At 49.3% G+C, this 18,063-nt stretch overlaps 2 protein-coding genes across 4 annotated transcripts in view; one reads left to right on the plus strand and one right to left on the minus strand.

Moving 5' to 3' along the window:
* Positions 1-204: 204 nt before the first annotated feature.
* Positions 205-13,813, minus strand: lars1b (leucyl-tRNA synthetase 1b). The gene is made up of 32 exons (XM_023842405.2): positions 13,643-13,813; positions 13,182-13,303; positions 12,361-12,448; positions 12,190-12,270; positions 11,938-12,081; positions 11,668-11,829; positions 11,369-11,481; positions 10,779-10,842; positions 10,619-10,686; positions 10,303-10,528; positions 10,051-10,138; positions 7,780-7,856; positions 7,618-7,671; positions 7,405-7,545; positions 7,235-7,312; positions 6,668-6,753; positions 6,517-6,582; positions 6,263-6,345; positions 6,000-6,138; positions 5,397-5,609; positions 4,934-4,991; positions 4,763-4,826; positions 4,039-4,222; positions 3,824-3,914; positions 3,537-3,677; positions 3,043-3,183; positions 2,447-2,557; positions 1,929-2,039; positions 1,513-1,617; positions 1,239-1,334; positions 751-883; positions 205-635 (listed from the first exon to the last, which is right to left on the minus strand). The coding sequence occupies exons 1-32, from the start codon at positions 13,646-13,648 to the stop codon at positions 430-432; spliced, it is 3,540 nt and encodes a 1,179-aa protein (XP_023698173.2). The 5' UTR covers positions 13,649-13,813; the 3' UTR covers positions 205-429.
* A 518-nt stretch (positions 13,814-14,331) lies between these two features.
* Positions 14,332-18,063, plus strand: part of LOC111859590 (RNA-binding protein 27) — a 13,112-nt gene continuing 9,380 nt past the window's right edge. Inside the window, exons 1-7 of one of the 3 annotated variants that reach the window (XM_072717732.1) lie at positions 14,332-14,569; positions 15,625-15,743; positions 15,900-16,030; positions 16,128-16,207; positions 16,373-16,596; positions 16,936-17,235; positions 17,867-18,063. The exon at positions 17,867-18,063 is cut by the window's right edge and continues 28 nt beyond it. In XM_072717732.1, coding sequence (XP_072573833.1) covers positions 14,511-14,569; positions 15,625-15,743; positions 15,900-16,030; positions 16,128-16,207; positions 16,373-16,596; positions 16,936-17,235; positions 17,867-18,063 — 1,110 coding nt within the window. In that variant the 5' untranslated portion in view covers positions 14,332-14,510. Of the gene's footprint in view, positions 14,570-14,916; positions 15,134-15,624; positions 15,744-15,899; positions 16,031-16,127; positions 16,208-16,372; positions 16,597-16,935; positions 17,236-17,866 lie in introns of those variants that run through there. The other 2 variants (XM_023842408.2, XM_023842406.2) reach the window with 2 other exon arrangements.

An 18,063-nucleotide genomic window follows, 5' to 3' on the forward strand; every position in this document is an offset into this window, starting at 1 on the left:
AACTAAATTCTCTAAACTAGAAAGCCTCCTAACCTTGAAAAATAAAAACTTATTAAAGTGTAAACTAATATCATACAATAAAATTAATAATTACCATCTGACATTCTAGTGGTAGGGAAATGGTGGCTTACGTGTATTTATGCTTTTGCTTAAGTAGCACAGTGTTTGACTCAGGAAAGATAAAGCAGAGGAACCAATCAGAAGCAGTTTCTCCATTTTCTTTTATTGGACACCGTTAAGCTGTTAGACAACAATCACGTCCGTCTATTTGACTGACTGTAGAATAACGGTAATTCTGGGGAAGGTCATCAGGCTTTCTGAATGTGTGTAGAGAGACGATCATGACATGGCAAACGGACAAAGACGCTGACTGCATTCTCCAGGCGTGTCAGCAGAACATCTCTCCCCGCCCAATACTGCTGACGACCTTTAATGGACCAGGTAAGCCAGAGTGTCCCCGATGTCCACGCTTAGGCCGTTCTCCGTCAGCAGCACCTTCTTGGCAGACAGGTCTACCTGGAACGCGGACTTGTCGGAGATGGCCGTCTTGCCCTGTTCCTCCTTCCCCAGGACAGGCAGCCTCCGAGGTCCCAGAAGAGGGTCATCATATCTCATCAGCTTCACTCTTGTCAGGTCTGGGATGGCGGGACGGAAGAGGGGCGTTACATAAGGCTGGCCTCCCCCAACTGGCATCCGCCTCTCTCACGCCGGGGACATCAACGGCTCCCCCTGGTGGACGTCTGAGCTTACCTTTGATTGCTCTGTTCACTCTGGACAGCCGGCGGACGATGCTGTCCTTACTGTCGCCTTGGTGGATGTCCAACTTGGTGCTGAAGAGTCCGTTGGCTGGCTGCGGGTTGATCAAGGACACAGAGACACCAGGCTGCAAAGGGAGAAATAAAGCAGAGGGTATACATTTAAAGAAAGCTTGGATAAAGACCTCCAGATAAGAGACCTTTTTCATTTTGACAGTGTCTGTATTTGGGTCTTTAACATTTTATATGGGTTTCACTGAACCAAGTGTGAGTCGGAGCACTGCAATGATACATTTCAAAGGCAGAGCTAGAGGATTTGCTGAAGATGTCCCACAGTAAAATCTGATGGGACAGAATAACCAACTCCAACATGCAATAAACAGCATCCATCTTCAAAATCACTCTTCTTCACAGCTGATTAATGCATCTCTGTCCAACAGCATCTGACTAGAAATGAATCAAAAGCCTCTGCTGATGATCTACCTCCGTTCTGAAGACGCTAAACGGTTTCCCCGGGCAACAGTCCTCCCTTATTTTGTCATCCGCCTCTGATGCAAATACGACGTCAATCTGATCCAGCTGCCAAAGGAATGAAAACCATCTATGGAATTGAATACTGATGAAAACATTACACACTTGTGTGTCTAAGACACCGATAAACATTATAATTGAAAAGGATTGACTTTTTCCTCCAAAAGGGTGATTAATCTCTAGACACCGTTAGATGTATGACTAAGGAGAGGAAATGAGGGGTCACCTCAAGAGAGTTGGTTAGGTAAACCATGTTCTCCAGGAGAACTGCTCTCTCATCAAACTCTAGCTCCAGGTCCAGAACACGTGGCCCGTTCTTCTGCAGGTTCTCCTGTGAATCGGGAGAGCTGTGTTAAGATGGATCCACTGTCACAATGCTCATTTCTCCTGCGGCACAACCTGGCTACATTTCGGAGAGCCAAGGGGGTGTTCAACGAAGCAGGATCTCTCGGTTAGCTGGGCGTCATGACTGTCCAATAGTAATGCTCCTTACCTAAAATCTTACTGGACAATCATGACTTCTAGCTTAAGTTAACCTGGCTAACTGAGAAATCCTGCTTCATGGAATAGCCCCCTGGTCTGAGAGACACGGTGAGACTCCCAGAGACCGGAGACCTGAGCGCCACTCTGACGCCTGCCCACCTTGATCATGGCCACAAAGGGCATCACCCTCTTCATGTACTTTTTCAGCTCTGGCAGGGCGCTCAACTCCCCCAGGATCACCTTGTTGTCGGGCAGCTTCCCGTCGTTGACCTGGAGACGGGACAGACAGGCGAGTCAGCCGGCTCCACAGGCCCCTCGATCCAGCCCCACTCAGCCTGCTGGTGGCACTGCACCAGTAACATTAACCTAACAACTGAAGTCAGGTTTCGAAATGGTGTTTGGAGGAGCTGTACTGATGAAAGGACCTGCAAACCTACCTGCAAAACCTACATCTTAACCATAATACTTTGTAATAATTACTTGATTAACTGACCATCTTGTCAATAATGATAATTAAATAAATGACCAGATCATCAAAAAATAAGTAAATAGATAAAAGCAGTACTGGCTTTCTGCTCGAAGACCAGCATCGACATAAACAGGCCGGAGACAGGTACACTGTGTGTCAATCCGCCTTCCCAGAGGCAGCCAGGGGGAGGCGCTGACGGACCACTTGCCTTGTAGTGCTTTGCCAGCAGGGAGAGGGTGCAGTGCTGCCAGGGGGGGTAGCTTTTAGCCACGTGGATGGTGCAGTGAGAGGGCTTCCCTGGAGCTTTGCCGTCCCCTTTCTGTACCAAGGCAGGACCACAGGTCAGCTCAGCCCCCCAGGCTCAGATCCACACGGCCATGTGACACCCATTACCGAGTCGCGTGGCCGAACAGGACAGAAAAAGCCATTTTAAATCATTGATTCGCATTTTATATAACGACGTCCGGAATAAACCTAAGCCTGTTCCCCCTTAAAAGCGCTCTGAACCTGCCTAGTGAGCTCGAGGTACATGACAGCTGTCCGGCTCCGTCTAGTCACTGCGTCTGGGGGTTTTCACAGATCGGAGAAAGCCTGCAGCGCCACAGTGGGCCGCGCCGAAACGGCGCATCCCCGCATGCCCCAGTGCATCCCCGCATGCCCCATCACCCCCGCAGAACCAGAGCCATGGCAGCGAGAGATGTGTGGTGCCGAATGATCCATTACGGAGCGTGAGATAAAGCACTCAGAGGTCAGTGACAGGAGAGAGGAGCCCCCATCCAAACGCCCCTCCACGCCAGCCCGTACCTTGTTCTTCGGGGGATGCATGTACCCCCTGAGTCTCAGCCGCAGGTCGTGAGCCGTCTCCATGAGGTACTGGGAGGAGCGGATCAGGACCTCGTCCACCGGGCCAGGCATGGGCCAAGAGGCCTTCATCAGAGAGTCAGGCTGAGGGGATGGAAGAAAGCATCAAAGTCAGCTAAGAGCTGTGTGTGCGTGTGCGTGTGTGTGTGTGAAGGGGGGGCGGCTCGGCAAAGGGGCGGGGGGCTCAGAATATGCTTTGGATGCCAGGGAAAGGATGTTAAGTTGCAGGCCAACTCATCAGGCAATCCCAATAAAAACAATCCCCCGCAAACCCCCCCATGCGCCCCAGAGGGAGACTGATAAAGCAGCACAGCTGTCATACAGCCATGACATGTGCTGTTCCTTCAGCTCCCTAAAGACAGCAGAGATAACATTCAGGTGGATGTGTGATGGAGTCCACATCTGGCCCCCGCCGCTATGGTGCTCCCCAGCCTCACCTTCTTCAGAAGGGCCCAGACGTGCTCACACAGGTGAGGGCAGATGGGCGCCAGGAGCAGCGTCTGATTGGTGATGAACTGGAACACCAGGTCCCTGTGCATGCCCTCAATCGCCAGCTCCCGGTACTTGTCTTTCACCGCCTGCCGAGGGACACGCAGAGAGGGTAGGATGGTGAGCGAGGGACGGAGGTATGGGGAGTGAGGGAGGGACGGGGAGGGACGGGGAGCGCGGGGGGAGGGAGGGAGGGACGGGGAGCGCAGAGAACCCGCGCGATCGGACAGCATACCTGGAACTCAAAGAAGCCGTACTTCAGCACCTCCTTATACATCATCCTCTCGTAGTGCTGCTCCGTCTTCAAGATGCCGGCATTCATCTCACTGTGGATGAAGCCAATCTTGTTGGGACGTCAGCCTTGACGGACAACCCCTCCACCCACCCCCACACACACACACACACACACACACACACAACGACGCAGGACACGGATTTGGGGATGCCAACCTTACAAAGACGCGATCATTGAAGGAGTCCGCCGGCCCTGTGCGTAGGGCTCCCTGATTGGCGATCGTGTCCTTCACCCACTCCAGCCAGGTGTAGAGGCGCAGGATGCCGGCGTCGGCCATGGCCTCCACAAAGTTGGCGTCCTCCACGGTGTCCCCCGCGTCAGCGAGCGCCAGGCGCATCCCTGGTGAGGCGGGCGTGGGAAAATGAGACAGAGGCATATGGAGCTGAGGGGGGCGCTCCCTGCAGCAGCCCAGAGATCAGGGTCCGATCCGTTCATGAGCTGTATCTCAACCACTACCGGGCACCAGAGACTGACTGGGATCCTATAACCATATGGCAACAAACTAGGGCTGCCACTAACGACCGCTACGGTATAACGACCGCTATGGTATAACGACCGCTATGGTATAATAACCGCTATGGGATAATAACCGCTATGGGATGCCAACGTACTTTGTAACCTTTGTAAACCTTTCAGTTTTGTGATAATTTGAACTACTCCCATAATCACGTAGTGATATTAAAGGGAAACATTTGTTATAATGAACTGAAGCAGTTTTGAAATCATAATGTTAATAACTTTAAAAAAAGAACATGATGCATTAATTTAAAATATTGATGTTGATGCATTTTCAGCGGCAACATCGACCAAGTTGACTGATCTCGGAAGCCCTACAGCAAACATTAATATACATTAATTTTTCAACAAATGGCTGCTCACCATCAGCAGAGAACTTGTTGATAGCTTGGCTCAGGGTGAGAAAATTACCAGTGGATTTGGACATCTGGAAAAAAAAATATTCTGAAACAAACCTATCATGAAAAGCGACAATTGGACACTTCCTGTCAAGGCCATACCAAGTTCAGAAACATGGGGGGGGGGGGGTCTCACCTTCTCTGAATTCAGCAGCAGGTGCCCATTGGCTCGGACAGCCTGGGGCCACTTCCCACTGAGAACAAAGAGCAGAGTTTTTCTTTACAAGACTCATGTTATCAGCTTAATGTAACTGATCTTAAATTAAGACCTAAAACACTTGGTTTGATCCCACATTCTTTAGCGTAAAATAACAGATGGGTGTTCAGTTTTAATTAGCATAACATCGAATTCCTATGTGGCATAATGCCCTACAAAGGCAAAACACAGTAACTGCATATTTTATCTCGTGGCATATTCTCTTAGCTCAGCTACGCTCGGTTTTTGAAGAAATAAGTGTGAAAATTGCAGTAACTATAAAATCCACACTAACACCGAGGCAGAAGAGCCCAGTTCTCAGTGTCAGAGTAGTTACTGTGTTCTGCCTTTGTAGGGCAGTACAATGAGGGGCTGTTATCTGCCCCGGAGTTACTGCACTTACGGGTCACTGGGCCACATGGCCACGTGGTTGTACAGGTAGTAGGAGAGGTGGTTGGGCACCAGGTCCTTCCCCGAGACTCGGACGTCCACGGGGTACCAGTACTCAAACTCCCGTCGGAGCTTCTGCAAGCCCTCCTTTGAGATGCTGGTACTAGGGAAGGGGGCGTCCTTGAAGAAGATGTAATCCCACACCTCCCGGGTCATCTGCTCCGGCCTGAAGGGCGACCAAACAGAGCAGAAGGTGCTTGGTACTGCATGCACACAAACAAACACCTATCTATTCAACTTTGTGGAGACCATTCATTCATTTGTATAGGAAAAACACTAATCCCAAAAATGGCAACCTTAACCCCTACCCAGCCCTAACCTGAACCACAAGTAACCAAATAAAATACAAGACTTTTGGCATTTTTTTTTTAGTTTTTTTTGTATTGCAGTCACAGATTTTGACAAAATTGAGTTTACCCTTGTGGGGACCGAAAAAATAGCCCCCACAACGTCAAAATAACAGGTTCTTAATCACATTGTGGGGACATTTGGTCCCCAAGATGTACTGTATACATAACCCACACAGACACACAGAGAGCAGAAATGAGAGGCTTACCTGATACCCAGAGGCGAAGGCCCCCGGCCATCCAGCACCCCCCCCTGCAGAAGGTGAGCCACAGTGTAGTAGGCCATGTAGATGGTGGAGTCAGATAGCGACTCGATCAGCCACTGCTCGTCCCACGGCAGCCGTGTTCCTGGGGACAGGGGGGGTCACACAGTTACCCATCTTAGACTATAGAGAGTTTGTTTTGTCGATGCTGTATTGAGGAGGCATGGACTTTTTAAATCTGCCGACTGGTCCGCAGGGGGCCTGCTGACCTAGGCCGTAGGTACGAGAGCACGCATGCTCCTGAAGCCAGGCCAAGGTCGCCTCAAAGTTCTTCCTGGTCTCGTCACAGAACCTAGAAAGAACGACACTCGTCAGAGTCTGAGCAGAACCAGGACCTGACCTGAAGCAGAGGTGAAGGACCGCTGCCAAATCGGTCTCAATAAAATAAGTCATGATCGCTACACTGGTTACTGTACAAAGATGGCGGTTTCATTCTGGAGATGCAGCTTTGGGTGAGACTCACGTCTCCATCTGTTTGAGGACGTCTGAAGCCTGCTGTTTCCATCCACTCTCCCCATAGTCCAAGTACCTGGCAAGAGGGCAAAGTATCATTAAAAAGTGCTACAGCACAGGCAGTAATATAGAAGAGGCTCCGCCCACAACCTCACACTCACCACTGGTCACAAAGGGCCACCACACACTCATCCGCTGACCGTGACATCACCTGCTTCTCTGGCTCCATATAGATCAAGGCCTCACCCTGAAACAGACAATCCAATACAATTTTATTTGTACACTGCATTTTCACAACATTGTCTCAAAGCGCTTTACATTATCCCTGCCCAAAGCCCCCTGTGAGCAAGTCAGAGGCAACAGTGGCAAGGAAAAATCCCTAGAAGGAAGAAACCTTGAGGGGAACTAGACCCAAAGGGGGAGCCCATCCTCCAGGGGGCAGCAGAAGAAGCCCTAACCCTAACCAGGCCCAAAGGGGGAGCCCGTCCTCCAGGGGGCAGCAGAGGAAGCCCTAACCCTAACCAGACCCAAAGGGGGAGCCCGTCCTCCAGGGGGCAGCAGAGGAAGCCCTAACCCTAACCAGACCCGAAGGGGGAGCCTGTCCTCCAGGGGGCGGCAGAGGAAGTCAGTCCAGGCCTGCTTTACAGTGAGAAGTGTCCCCAATGAAGATGGCGCCTCTGGACTGCCTCAGCAGACCCCCTAGTTCTTCCTGAATTCGGCAGGCTCACCTTCTCCACCATCATTTTCTGGATCGGCTTTTTCACATCCTGGACTTTCTGCCCTTTGTATCCGTCCACCAGCATGACCTAGAGAGAGCCAATCAAAGCAGCAGCTCATATAATAAAAATAAAAATAAAACGCCATCTCAGCGTGGAGCTTTGTGACACTGCCAACTCACCCCTTCGTAGAAGCCCTTGAGGTAGACTTTCTCCTTGGCCTCGGCCAGCTTCTCCCGGTCGTTCTGGCTCTGGATCTTCAGCTCATCACACACCAGTGGAGCGGAAAGGTTCCCATAGCCAGGAATGTCGATGATGGGAACCTATTGGGGCAGCGAGAGTCAGCGCTGGCGGTCAGGGACAGCATTTGCAGCAAAGACAGGCGGCGTACTGACCGGCTCGTAAGGCAACACCATGTCGTCTCTGATCCCGTACTTTTCCCTCAAAGCCTACGTGAACAGGTTCAGGGGACAGTGTCAAAACGCAGCTGACGAAAGGCACAGCAAATTCATCATTAAAAAAGGAGGATGAATGAAGGAAACAGGCGACAAACTCACCTGCTTCTTCTTTATATCCCTGAGAGCAGCGATGTCATCCGGGGCATCAGAAGGCACGCTAGTGACCACGCCGGTCCCTGTGACGAAAGGACACACAGCTTTCACACAGCGCAGCCTCACACAGATAACCCTAACCCAAAGGCTGTGCCTTTTCACACAGCGCAGCCTCACACAGATAACCCTAACCCAAAGGCTGTGCCTTTTCACACAGCGCAGCCTCACACAGATAACCCAAAGGCTGTGCCTTTTCACACAGCGCAGCCTCACACAGATAACCCTAACCCAAAGGCTGTGCCTTTTCACACAGCGCAGCCTCACACAGATAACCCTAACCCAAAGGCTGTGCCTTTTCACACAGCGCAGCCTCACACAGATAACCCAAAGGCTGTGCCTTTTCACACAGCGCAGCCTCACACAGATAAGCCTAACCCAAAGGCTGTGCCTTTTCACACAGCGCAGCCTCACACAGATAAGCCTAACCCAAAGGCTGTGCCTTTTCACACAGCGCAGCCTCACACAGATAACCCAAAGGCTGTGCCTTTTCACACAGCGCAGCCTCACACAGATAACCCTAACCCAAAGGCCGTGCCTTTTCACACAGCGCAGCCTCACACAGATAACCCTAACCCAAAGGCTGTGCCTTTTCACACAGCGCAGCCTCACACAGATAACCCTAACCCAAAGGCTGTGCCTTTTCACACAGCGCAGCCTCACACAGATAACCCAAAGGCTGTGCCTTTTCACACAGCGCAGCCTCACACAGATAACCCTAACCCAAAGGCTGTGCCTTTTCACACAGCGCAGCCTCACACAGATAACCCTAACCCAAAGGCTGTGCCTTTTCACACAGCGAAGCCTCACACAGATAACCCTAACCCAAAGGCTGTGCCTTTTCACACAGCGCAGCCTCACACAGATAAGCCTAACCCAAAGGCTGTGCCTTTTCACACAGCGCAGCCTCACACAGATAACCCAAAGGCTGTGCCTTTTCACACAGCGCAGCCTCACACAGATAAGCCTAACCCAAAGGCTGTGCCTTTTCACACAGCGCAGCCTCACACAGATAACCCTAACCCAAAGGCTGTGCCTTTTCATACAGGGCAGCCTCACACAGATAACCCTAACCCAAAGGCTGTGCCTTTTCACACAGCGCAGCCTCACACAGATAAGCCTAACCCAAAGGCTGTGCCTTTTCACACAGCGCAGCCTCACACAGATAAGCCTAACCCAAAGGCTGTGCCTTTTCACACAGGGCAGCCTCACACAGATAAGCCTAACCCAAAGGCTGTGCCTTTTCACACAGCGCAGCCTCACACAGATAAGCCTAACCCAAAGGCTGTGCCTTTTCACACAGGGCAGCCTCACACAGATAAACCTAACCCAAAGGCTGTGCCTTTTCACACAGCGCAGCCTCACACAGATAAGCCTAACCCAAAGGCTGTGCCTTTTCACACAGCGCAGCCTCACACAGATAAGCCTAACCCAAAGGCTGTGCCTTTTCACACAGCGCAGCCTCACACAGATAAGCCTAACCCAAAGGCTGTGCCTTTTCCCGTTTAGCCCTACTGACAACAGTGTCCAATTTCCAAACCAAACTGAAAAGCTTTTTGTTTGTTCAAGCCTTTGTTGTTTGTTCAAGCCTTTGTTGTTTGTTCAAGCCTTTGTTGTTTGTTCAAGCCTTTGTTGTTTGTTCAAGCCTTTGTTGTTTGTTCAAGCCTTTGTTGTTTGTTCAAGCCTTTGTTGTTTGCCATATCCGTTTACTTTGCTAAGTTCTGAGTAAGCGTCTGAGTTTTTGAAAAGCACTATATATCAATAAAATATATTGTTATTATTATTATCATTACCATCTAAGCTCACACTGGAGAAATGGTTGATAATAAATGCATCTTCGCCTTACGATAAGCCAAGCAGTCTGCATTGGGGAAACCTTCCCAGCATTACATACTCATCTCTGTCTATCATTACTCGTATATCCTCCTGAGACCCCACCCATTCATTTATGTCCATTGTAGTGGACATTTTGTTTTTGCATCTATCTTTTCACTGATGTGAGGAGACATATTTATTCCTGTTGTACACTAAAGAGGACATGCTGTGAAATTAAAAATAAAAATAAATTTGAAAAAAAGATGTCTCATGTCCTCCAAAGACATAGAAAATCACAATCAACCTAAAACTGAAGGACACTTTTTTCCTTGGGTCTCAGAAGGATATTAAAAAAAACTATTTGAGCTTCGACTGTTCAATCTGTTGGCAGAATGTGGGCAATACCTTTGTCATCCTTGATAGTAAGCATAGGCAGTGCATATATAACCTTGTAGGAGGTCAGCGGGGCACTCAGAGGGCAGCCAAGAATGTCCTGGAAGGAGGGGAGAGAATCAGTAGGGAAACCAGCAAAGCCAGCGTGAGACTGAAATAAGAGGAGCGTCACTGAATTTTCAGAAGAGGGACAGGTGCAAAGTGAAGGGTTTGAGTCATTATATTATGTGTCATGGGACGTAACCATAAAAGGTGAGAACCCACCTGGCCTAGAAGCTCCGTGATCACAGGGATCACCCCATTCTCCTTGGTGAAGTCCTGGTAGGACATGTTCCTGGCCGACCGCCGTGTGCAGATGAAGACGTCCCTGTTGACAGTCTCAAAGGCAATGTACTTCATGTCAGGTCTGACCCAGCAGTTGGTCTGTCCAAACATCGTCTCTGGTCGTAGAGTGGCTGCAACCAGGAAGACGCTCCTTCCCTTAAGTGCACTGCAAAAGTCACCACGGGATGCTCTTCACACCACTGAGAACCAGCTTTGTTTTAACTGCCAACATGTCAGTTAAACCACATTGGGTTACCTTAGTTTTGAAGGGTATGGTTCAAGGATCTTCATTTTAATGAGGGTATATTCCTGTGGTCCTACACCCTACAGAAGGCATGAGGAATGGTTCAGAAGGAACATATGCTCTCACACACACACAATGTGACACATGGGAGATTCAAACACCGTCATCCCACCTCTCCTGTCTGCCTGTCATGGTCCATGCAAGGCTGCCCGTCCTTAGGAGAATAAATGGTGTACCTGTGAAAACAAGTTTAAAACATGTTACTTTTACTATTTTTGGTGTAAACATTCACAGTACATTAGGGGTGTAAGGAAGCAAGACTGCATCATTTTTGGGGGCAAAATCCTCCTTAAAGATACCTCTACTGGGCTGTGCACTAACGCTGACGTGTTGCAGGCAGATGCGTGAAGTAGCAGTACCACACCCGATTTCCCAAAACATACGGAGGCCCGTTAATATTCATAAACAAAGAGCTACCTGGTGATACTTGAACTATAACACTTTTGGGGACTCACCCGTCACTCTATCTAATGGTTAAGATAATCTTTGCGCTGCAATGTTTTTGGGAAACATTCTTCTTTTTGCTAACTACAATGTTAAAAAAGATTTAAATTTCGGCTATCAAAATAACCATGTAATTGATAAACCAAATCGTTGCAGAAAACAAACATTTCTGAAGCACCGTTCTCTAAATAAGTGTAATCGAATCCAATTGAGGCCAACAATTTCGCTGCAGTCCAGGTGAAAGTGTCCACATCTCACCTCTTGCCAAACTTGATCTTATTCTTTTCTTTTAGGGTTACAAATTGCCACCTGACAAAAGAGTCATAGAAGGGATTGACATCAGTTGTGATGAAGGATCTTCGCCAGTCCACCTGTAATGCAACAATATGGAAGATAAAGCAATATCCAGCACAAGCAAATACATATGAAACACAAAAATATCGACTGGCACGTTCAGCAGAAATGTCAGTCTCATGGTTCCTGGCGTCGTGTGACGAGGCTCCAGCTCGCCTCTTCTTTGACATCCCAAGCCATGGAGACGCAGATGTGCTCCTCACCTTCAATCCCATGTCCTTCAAGTCCTGGACTGCCAGCGGGGGGAAGTAATCCAGCCAATGAGCTGCGTCCGCAAACTTGACAATCTCTGCATCTCGCAGGCCGAGTGACTTCATGATATCCCACTGAAACTTCGCCCCCCCGGATTTGGCAACAGCCTTACTCTGTGGCCGATGGGACAAAGTCAATTTTACATTTGAGAAAGAAAACACACAGATTTAATCCACCTCTCAAGCTCAAGACCGTATTTACAGGATCACACGGTGCCGCACCTTCTTCCCCTTCGTCTTGTCCTTGATTATGATCTCATCTCCTGCTTTTTGCTTGGGCTCCTCTTCCTCCTCCTCCTCCTCATCGGGGAACTGGGGTGGGTTACCGTAAAGCTCGATCTCTCGCTTCAGCTTGTCTGCACAGGCCTGGAAAAAGAATGAATCGTTAAGAAAGTAGCAATAATAAAAATCTCAGTAAATGCTGACTAAGGACATACCAACAATGTCAAAGTGATGAGAACGGCAGTGACTCACTTTGATGGGCATTCCTGTACAGTGCAGTCCGAAAGGAAAGAGACATTGTTTCCCTTTCAAGCGCTGGTATCCCATGGCAAACTGAAGGGCAACACCATACACAGTAAGGGACACGAGTACTCTGCGCGATTAAAGACCAACGTAGTGTCAGTATCAGAGACAGAACATTACCTCACACTTTGACAGGCAGAAGGTGTGACCCAGATGAAGTCTTCCATTCATGTACGGGTAGGGGAACGTTACGAGGTACTTGTTCTTACTGGAGTGTAAGGAAAGGGGGTGTTAGTATTTACCACGAAGAGTGTTTTATTATAAGACCTCAACCTGCCTACACACACATCCTCACTAATTTACTAGGCAAAGCTAGGAATTACATGGAACAAAAGTGTGACCATTGTGGGGGAAAAAATAAGCTGTTGCCATATTGAAATTCATAGACCATATCACAAGAACATTTATCACACAGAACAAGACCTACAACTGCTACATTTCATGGAACTGGTTAGTCTACATAATGCCACAGAAACATCATCACCATCAGTCATCTTAACCAATCAACGAATAACATACTCGTATAACACAAACATCCATTACAGATGACCACCCCTTATTGTGCTAATTATAATCCACAAGATCTGCTGCTAATTACATGGTTTCAGTTTTCCATTTTATTTTGTGTTTTTTATAGCTTAGGTGGGAAACATACAGAGTTACGTTGTGCATGTAGAATAACAACAAAGTTGTTCTATTCCAGTTTAAAATGCATGCAAAGATAAGTTACTTGTCAAAGCCGTGCACTTATTTTTCATTAATATTAGAAGGAGAAAACACTGCAGTTGGTTATATGGGTGAGTAATTGCTCAACTTGGCCAGGGAGTCTTAATGGACTGTCTGTTTAATGTTTTATTTAAATGTGCTCTTCTGCCTTTATAAAGCTCTTTGAATTGTGCCATATAAATAAACTTCCCTTGCCAGACAGTAACCATACTTACTTCTCGGTTTGCTCCGGTGTGCTGGGCGAATCACATTCAAACACCTTCTCCTTCTCCCATTTCCTCTGGACTTCTCGTTCTATCTTTCGTAGAAAGGCAAGTTTGGCAGTTCCTTTCCGTTCCTGCGGCACGAATGCATGCATGCATGAGACACCCCCGGCACCGGCCGGCTAAGTAATTCTGACACATAGATGAGCTGCTAATGGCACTGGCACGTAGCGGCGCTAAAACCATTCAGATCGTTGTAGATCTCGTATATCAGAGCTCTTGTTACCTCGACATGTTCACGCTTTTACACTGAGAATAACAATATCAAACATATTTTGCTAGGAGCTAGCTAACCATAGCTATGAAGCTATACAGCAAGGCACGTTTGGGGCAGTTAAAATACATCTTTTAACAAGCTGTAACTGACCACAATACGACCTAAAGAGAAAAAAATTGAGAAAATTGTATCTCACCGTCATTTTCAGTGCGGCAGGTGCTTCTCAACCAAACAAAAACTTCCAATAGCTCCCACTTAGCACCAAGAACACACCATCAAACCAGGAAACAGGTTTGAGCAGGGCCGAAACCTAAGAATACGATTGCATGCCGGTTACAAGATCGTCCATTTCTGAAACTACATATCCCAGGTATCTCCATAAAGGCAACGTCTCACGGAGGTTTTTTAGTAAAGCATTGTGGGTTTTGTATTGCTTTTATACGTCAACGGTCGCCTGTGTTGAAAAATACCAAATGAGGATATGTATGTATTAGGCCTGCATATCATGTGGGTCTGTAAATGGCCCACAAGTGCAGTTCCTTAAGTATTATTCCACTTATTATTCGTCTTGCCTAAAGCACAAGGAAAGATGAACGTGAGACTCATTAACATATACGGGTCAAAATAACATTTATGAACAGATTCACGTTACGTTCAATATCACATACAGCGCTATTTGTTGTTCAATATTTTTATATACTATATATTCATAATAAAAAAAAATGAAATAGTGTGTTAACTATTTTTGTACTTTGTTCTCATTCTGACTCCAGAGAACCTGCTTAAACTACAACACCACCGCAGTACGGATTTCCGGTTAGCAGTTGAACCCGCCCCAAAAGTCAACCGACGTGTGACGACCCCACGACCCCTGAATCTGATTGGCCGTTCGCCCTGTCAATCTCCATTCCGCGTACTCCGCCGTCAAATAGTGTGTTCGACCTGCAAGTTTTCGGTTTCTGGGCCTAAACTGCGTCTGCAATATTCCGATTCTGACGATGAAAGTGGGATCATTACAACAAATCATTAATTTATAGTCAATATTTGAGAGCAAGTTTCAAAAGATGATCATTGAGAATGTGGAAGCTTTGAAGTCGTGGTTGGCTAAACTCTTGGAGCCAATGTGAGTGATGAATGCGAATGTCATGTTGATTTCAGATAGCAGTGCTCCTGGGTCGGCGCTCACGCCGCTATCGGGGCTCGCTGCTAACTGGCTAGCCCCGCTCGAATGCTAGCTGGCTAGTTTTGCTCCGCTGCTTACTTGCTAGCCAGACAGACGTGCGTGATGAGTAACGTGTTGCTGTACGACGTGGCAGATGGGGCAGAGAGCCGAGCAGGAGGCACACACGGTAGCCTGTAGGCCCCGGGTTTTCTAGCCGGCCGGGTTAGCTAACCGCTGCGGCGTGTCTCCTGTATCTGGCCGTTCGCTCCAGCTGGAGGGGCATCCGGCTGCTGCGTGTTAGCTTAGCTAGGCCGCTGATGGCGGTCTCTGAGGAGCTGGTGCTTAGTGATCCGCTTAGTTAGCTGGTCCGATCTGCTGGATGCTCACGATGGACTTTGATCTGTCCTCATGCGAGTCGGGCACCCGGAGGCAGGGACGGCCACCTGGCTGCCCTGCTGCTAGCTATACGCACCGTAATGGTATAAATCACCACCGCGGCTTTTTCGGCCATTCACAGAGTCCGGAGTATGTATGTTCGGCTATACTAAGTCTGGATGCTTGCTAACCAGGAATTGCCTGGATGGTTATTGAAGTTGCTGTCAATGTGTATATCAAAGGGTGGATATGTGATCTGCTTTTAAAACGGTCCCCCGTCATGTCAGTCTGCTTGTGAGCCGATGGCCAGCGCGGTGACCCGGCTATTTATAACCCGCGGTCGCTTTTTTTTATGCGCTGTTTGTAAATCCTGTCCGACCGAGTTCACGGGTGTCGCTCCTTAACAGGCCATCAACAGGTTGAAAAGCCGCCGTAAATCCTATGTCTGTGCTCCTTGCTGGGCCTCCCAGATGACCCTGTGTATGTAATGTCCGTGCATACAGCATGCGGGCGGTGCATGTCTGCTTTGGTATTTTTAGGTGAATTAGCCACCCCCCCAGGTACTATAATGGGGTTAATGCGGTGTGGAGTCCGTCACATAATCGTTTATTTGTTCTGTTTTTTCTCTCTTTCTTTTGTAGATGTGATGCAGACCCCTCGGCATTAGCCAACTATGTTGTTGCTCTAGTTAAGAAAGACAAACCGGAAAAAGACTTGAAGGCCCTTTGTGCTGATCAGTTGGATGTATTTCTACAGAAAGGTAAATGCTTTGATCATCCTGGTTCCCACTAAATGTATGTTTTATAAGTTCTCTTAAAGATTAAAGGTGTCCAGAGTCTCATTCAAGTGTAATCGCTGGGTAATATCACATCCAAGCTGGCAAAACGTGACCATGTGAATGACTTTCCTCTTTCAGAGACGACCGGCTTCGTAGATAAACTCTTTGAATGTCTGACGACAAGAAACTACTTGGCGAACACAGAGGTGAAAGAAGTGCAGAAGTTGGAGACCAAGTCATCGGCGCCAAAACCAGAGGAGAAGCAGGAGGTACAGAGTGTCCTGCCGATGTGTGAGCGGCGTGTGTCACGCCAGACTCCACCCCCGTGTTCCTCCGATGTCTTACACCCCGCTTTTCCACCTCCAGAATGTAAATGCCGAGGAAGACCGGGAGGCGAGGAGGAGGAGGAGTCCGTTAAAAAACCGTTCGGACCTTAATGAGTCCAGGCAAGTGTCGTCATCAGAGTAAGGGGACGATGGGGGGTATTTCTGCTTGTTTGTGTTGCTAGAGTTGGGATCCAGTATCAGGTGGCCGTCTTGGTAGGGACAAAGCCCATAGCTCCAAGGAGAGAGTATTCCTGATGGGATTGTGCATGTCCTGCGTCCACGCAGGACGCGCGATGAGCGCAGGAGGGATGACCGTAAGCGGCGCAGTGGCGAGTCCTACCGGGAGCGACACGAGCGGCGCATGGGGACCATCCGGGGGCGGAGCTACAGCCGGAGCCGCAGCCGGAGTGGGAGCCGGGGCAAGAGCGGGGACCGGGAGCACGGCCGGGGCAAAGGTGGGTCTGGCCGCCGGGGAGGGAGGGGGGACCGGGAGCACGGCCGGGGCAAAGGTGAGCCTGGCCACCGGGGAGGGAGGGGGGATCGGGAGCACGGCCGGGGCAAAGGTATGTGCGGCCGGTGAGGGGGGGGTGGTGGTGCATCTTTTAAGGGTCTATTAAGGTTCGGCAAAATGGTTTCAAAGTCCACAAGCATGGCTTGTTAATTCTGGCTTTTAATCGTTTATCGGTGCTCATTCAGCCATGAGGTATGAAGTCCAGGTGTGTAATATGCGTGTTCGTTCCTGTGTGGTGCCGCCACGCGTGTGTTAAATGCCCATCTGTCTGTACTGCAGCGTATACTGGTGTCATTAGTGCCCTCAGTTTAAGGGTTTCTTTCCCTTCCTGTCACAGAGCACAGGTCCAAGTTCGAGCAGGAGAGGAAGGACCAGGAGGGCTACACTCCCACCACGGCGCCCCCTGCTGGCAGCTCCCTGCCCCCTCCAGCGCTGCACCCCCTGCTGCCGCCTCACCACTCGCTGTCCTCAGAGGCCGCCGTCACTGCTGTCCCCAGCGCTGTTACCGTGGTAGCGCCCGCGCACCTGCCCGACGGCACCACCGAGAGCTGGTCCAGCTTCTTCCCTCCCAACCACGGCGAGGGCAAGCAGTTCAGCAAGAGCGCCGCGCCGAAACGCCGCTGCCGCGACTACGACGGTGAGGCCCGCCTTGCGGCTTTCTAGAAACTTCTCTTACTGTGTCTTTGAAGAGAAGCGTTTCTTGCTGTCCTTGTGACAGGAGTAAGGGCTGATCGAACTGGTGTCTTTCATTCAGGAGGAAACATAGCAGAGTTTTCCTTGTGCAGAGTGTTAAATTTAATTAAAAGTCTTGGTGTAAATCGGTGCAGCTTATGTCTGATACATCAGTGCAATTAAATAAGCAATAAAAAAATAATCTTGCATATCAAAATAGAGGCAGTCGCTGTCCATACTATCGATGGAGAGAATAACTGATGCCGTTACCTTGTTTTGTACGGTGTTTTATAGAGTGTAACCCTTTAGTTTAACCTTATTATTGTGGGAGTGGAGCTTTAAGGCTCTACAAAGGGTTGCTATTAGTTACTGTTTGTCTCCCTTTTGGCTTGTAAGCCATGGGGGGGGGGGGGGGGGTCTCTGAAGGCAGCCTGAATGTTTCCCTGGGGAGTCGGGGCCCAGTCCTATGCTCCCTGACAGCCAGCAAGCCACCCCTCAGACTCGCCAGTGGGATTTGGGGGGGGTTCTGGGTACGTGCTCGGTGGTTGTACAGTGCCCCCCCCCCCCCTGCTGACCCTGACTGACTTGCTTTCCAGAGAAAGGCTTCTGCATACGTGGGGATCTGTGCCCATTTGACCACGGCAATGACCCGTTGGTAGTGGACGACGTCACCCTGCCCACCATGATCCCCTTCCCGCCCCCACCTGGAATGCCACCCCCCCGGGCCCCCATGCCCCCCATGAGCAAGCCTCCACCAGGCATCCGGCTCCCGCTGCCCCCCCACGGGCAGCCC

The sequence above is a fragment of the Paramormyrops kingsleyae genome, chromosome 10, assembly GCF_048594095.1.
Source record: "Paramormyrops kingsleyae isolate MSU_618 chromosome 10, PKINGS_0.4, whole genome shotgun sequence".
In the NCBI taxonomy this organism is placed as follows: Eukaryota; Metazoa; Chordata; class Actinopteri; order Osteoglossiformes; family Mormyridae; genus Paramormyrops; species Paramormyrops kingsleyae.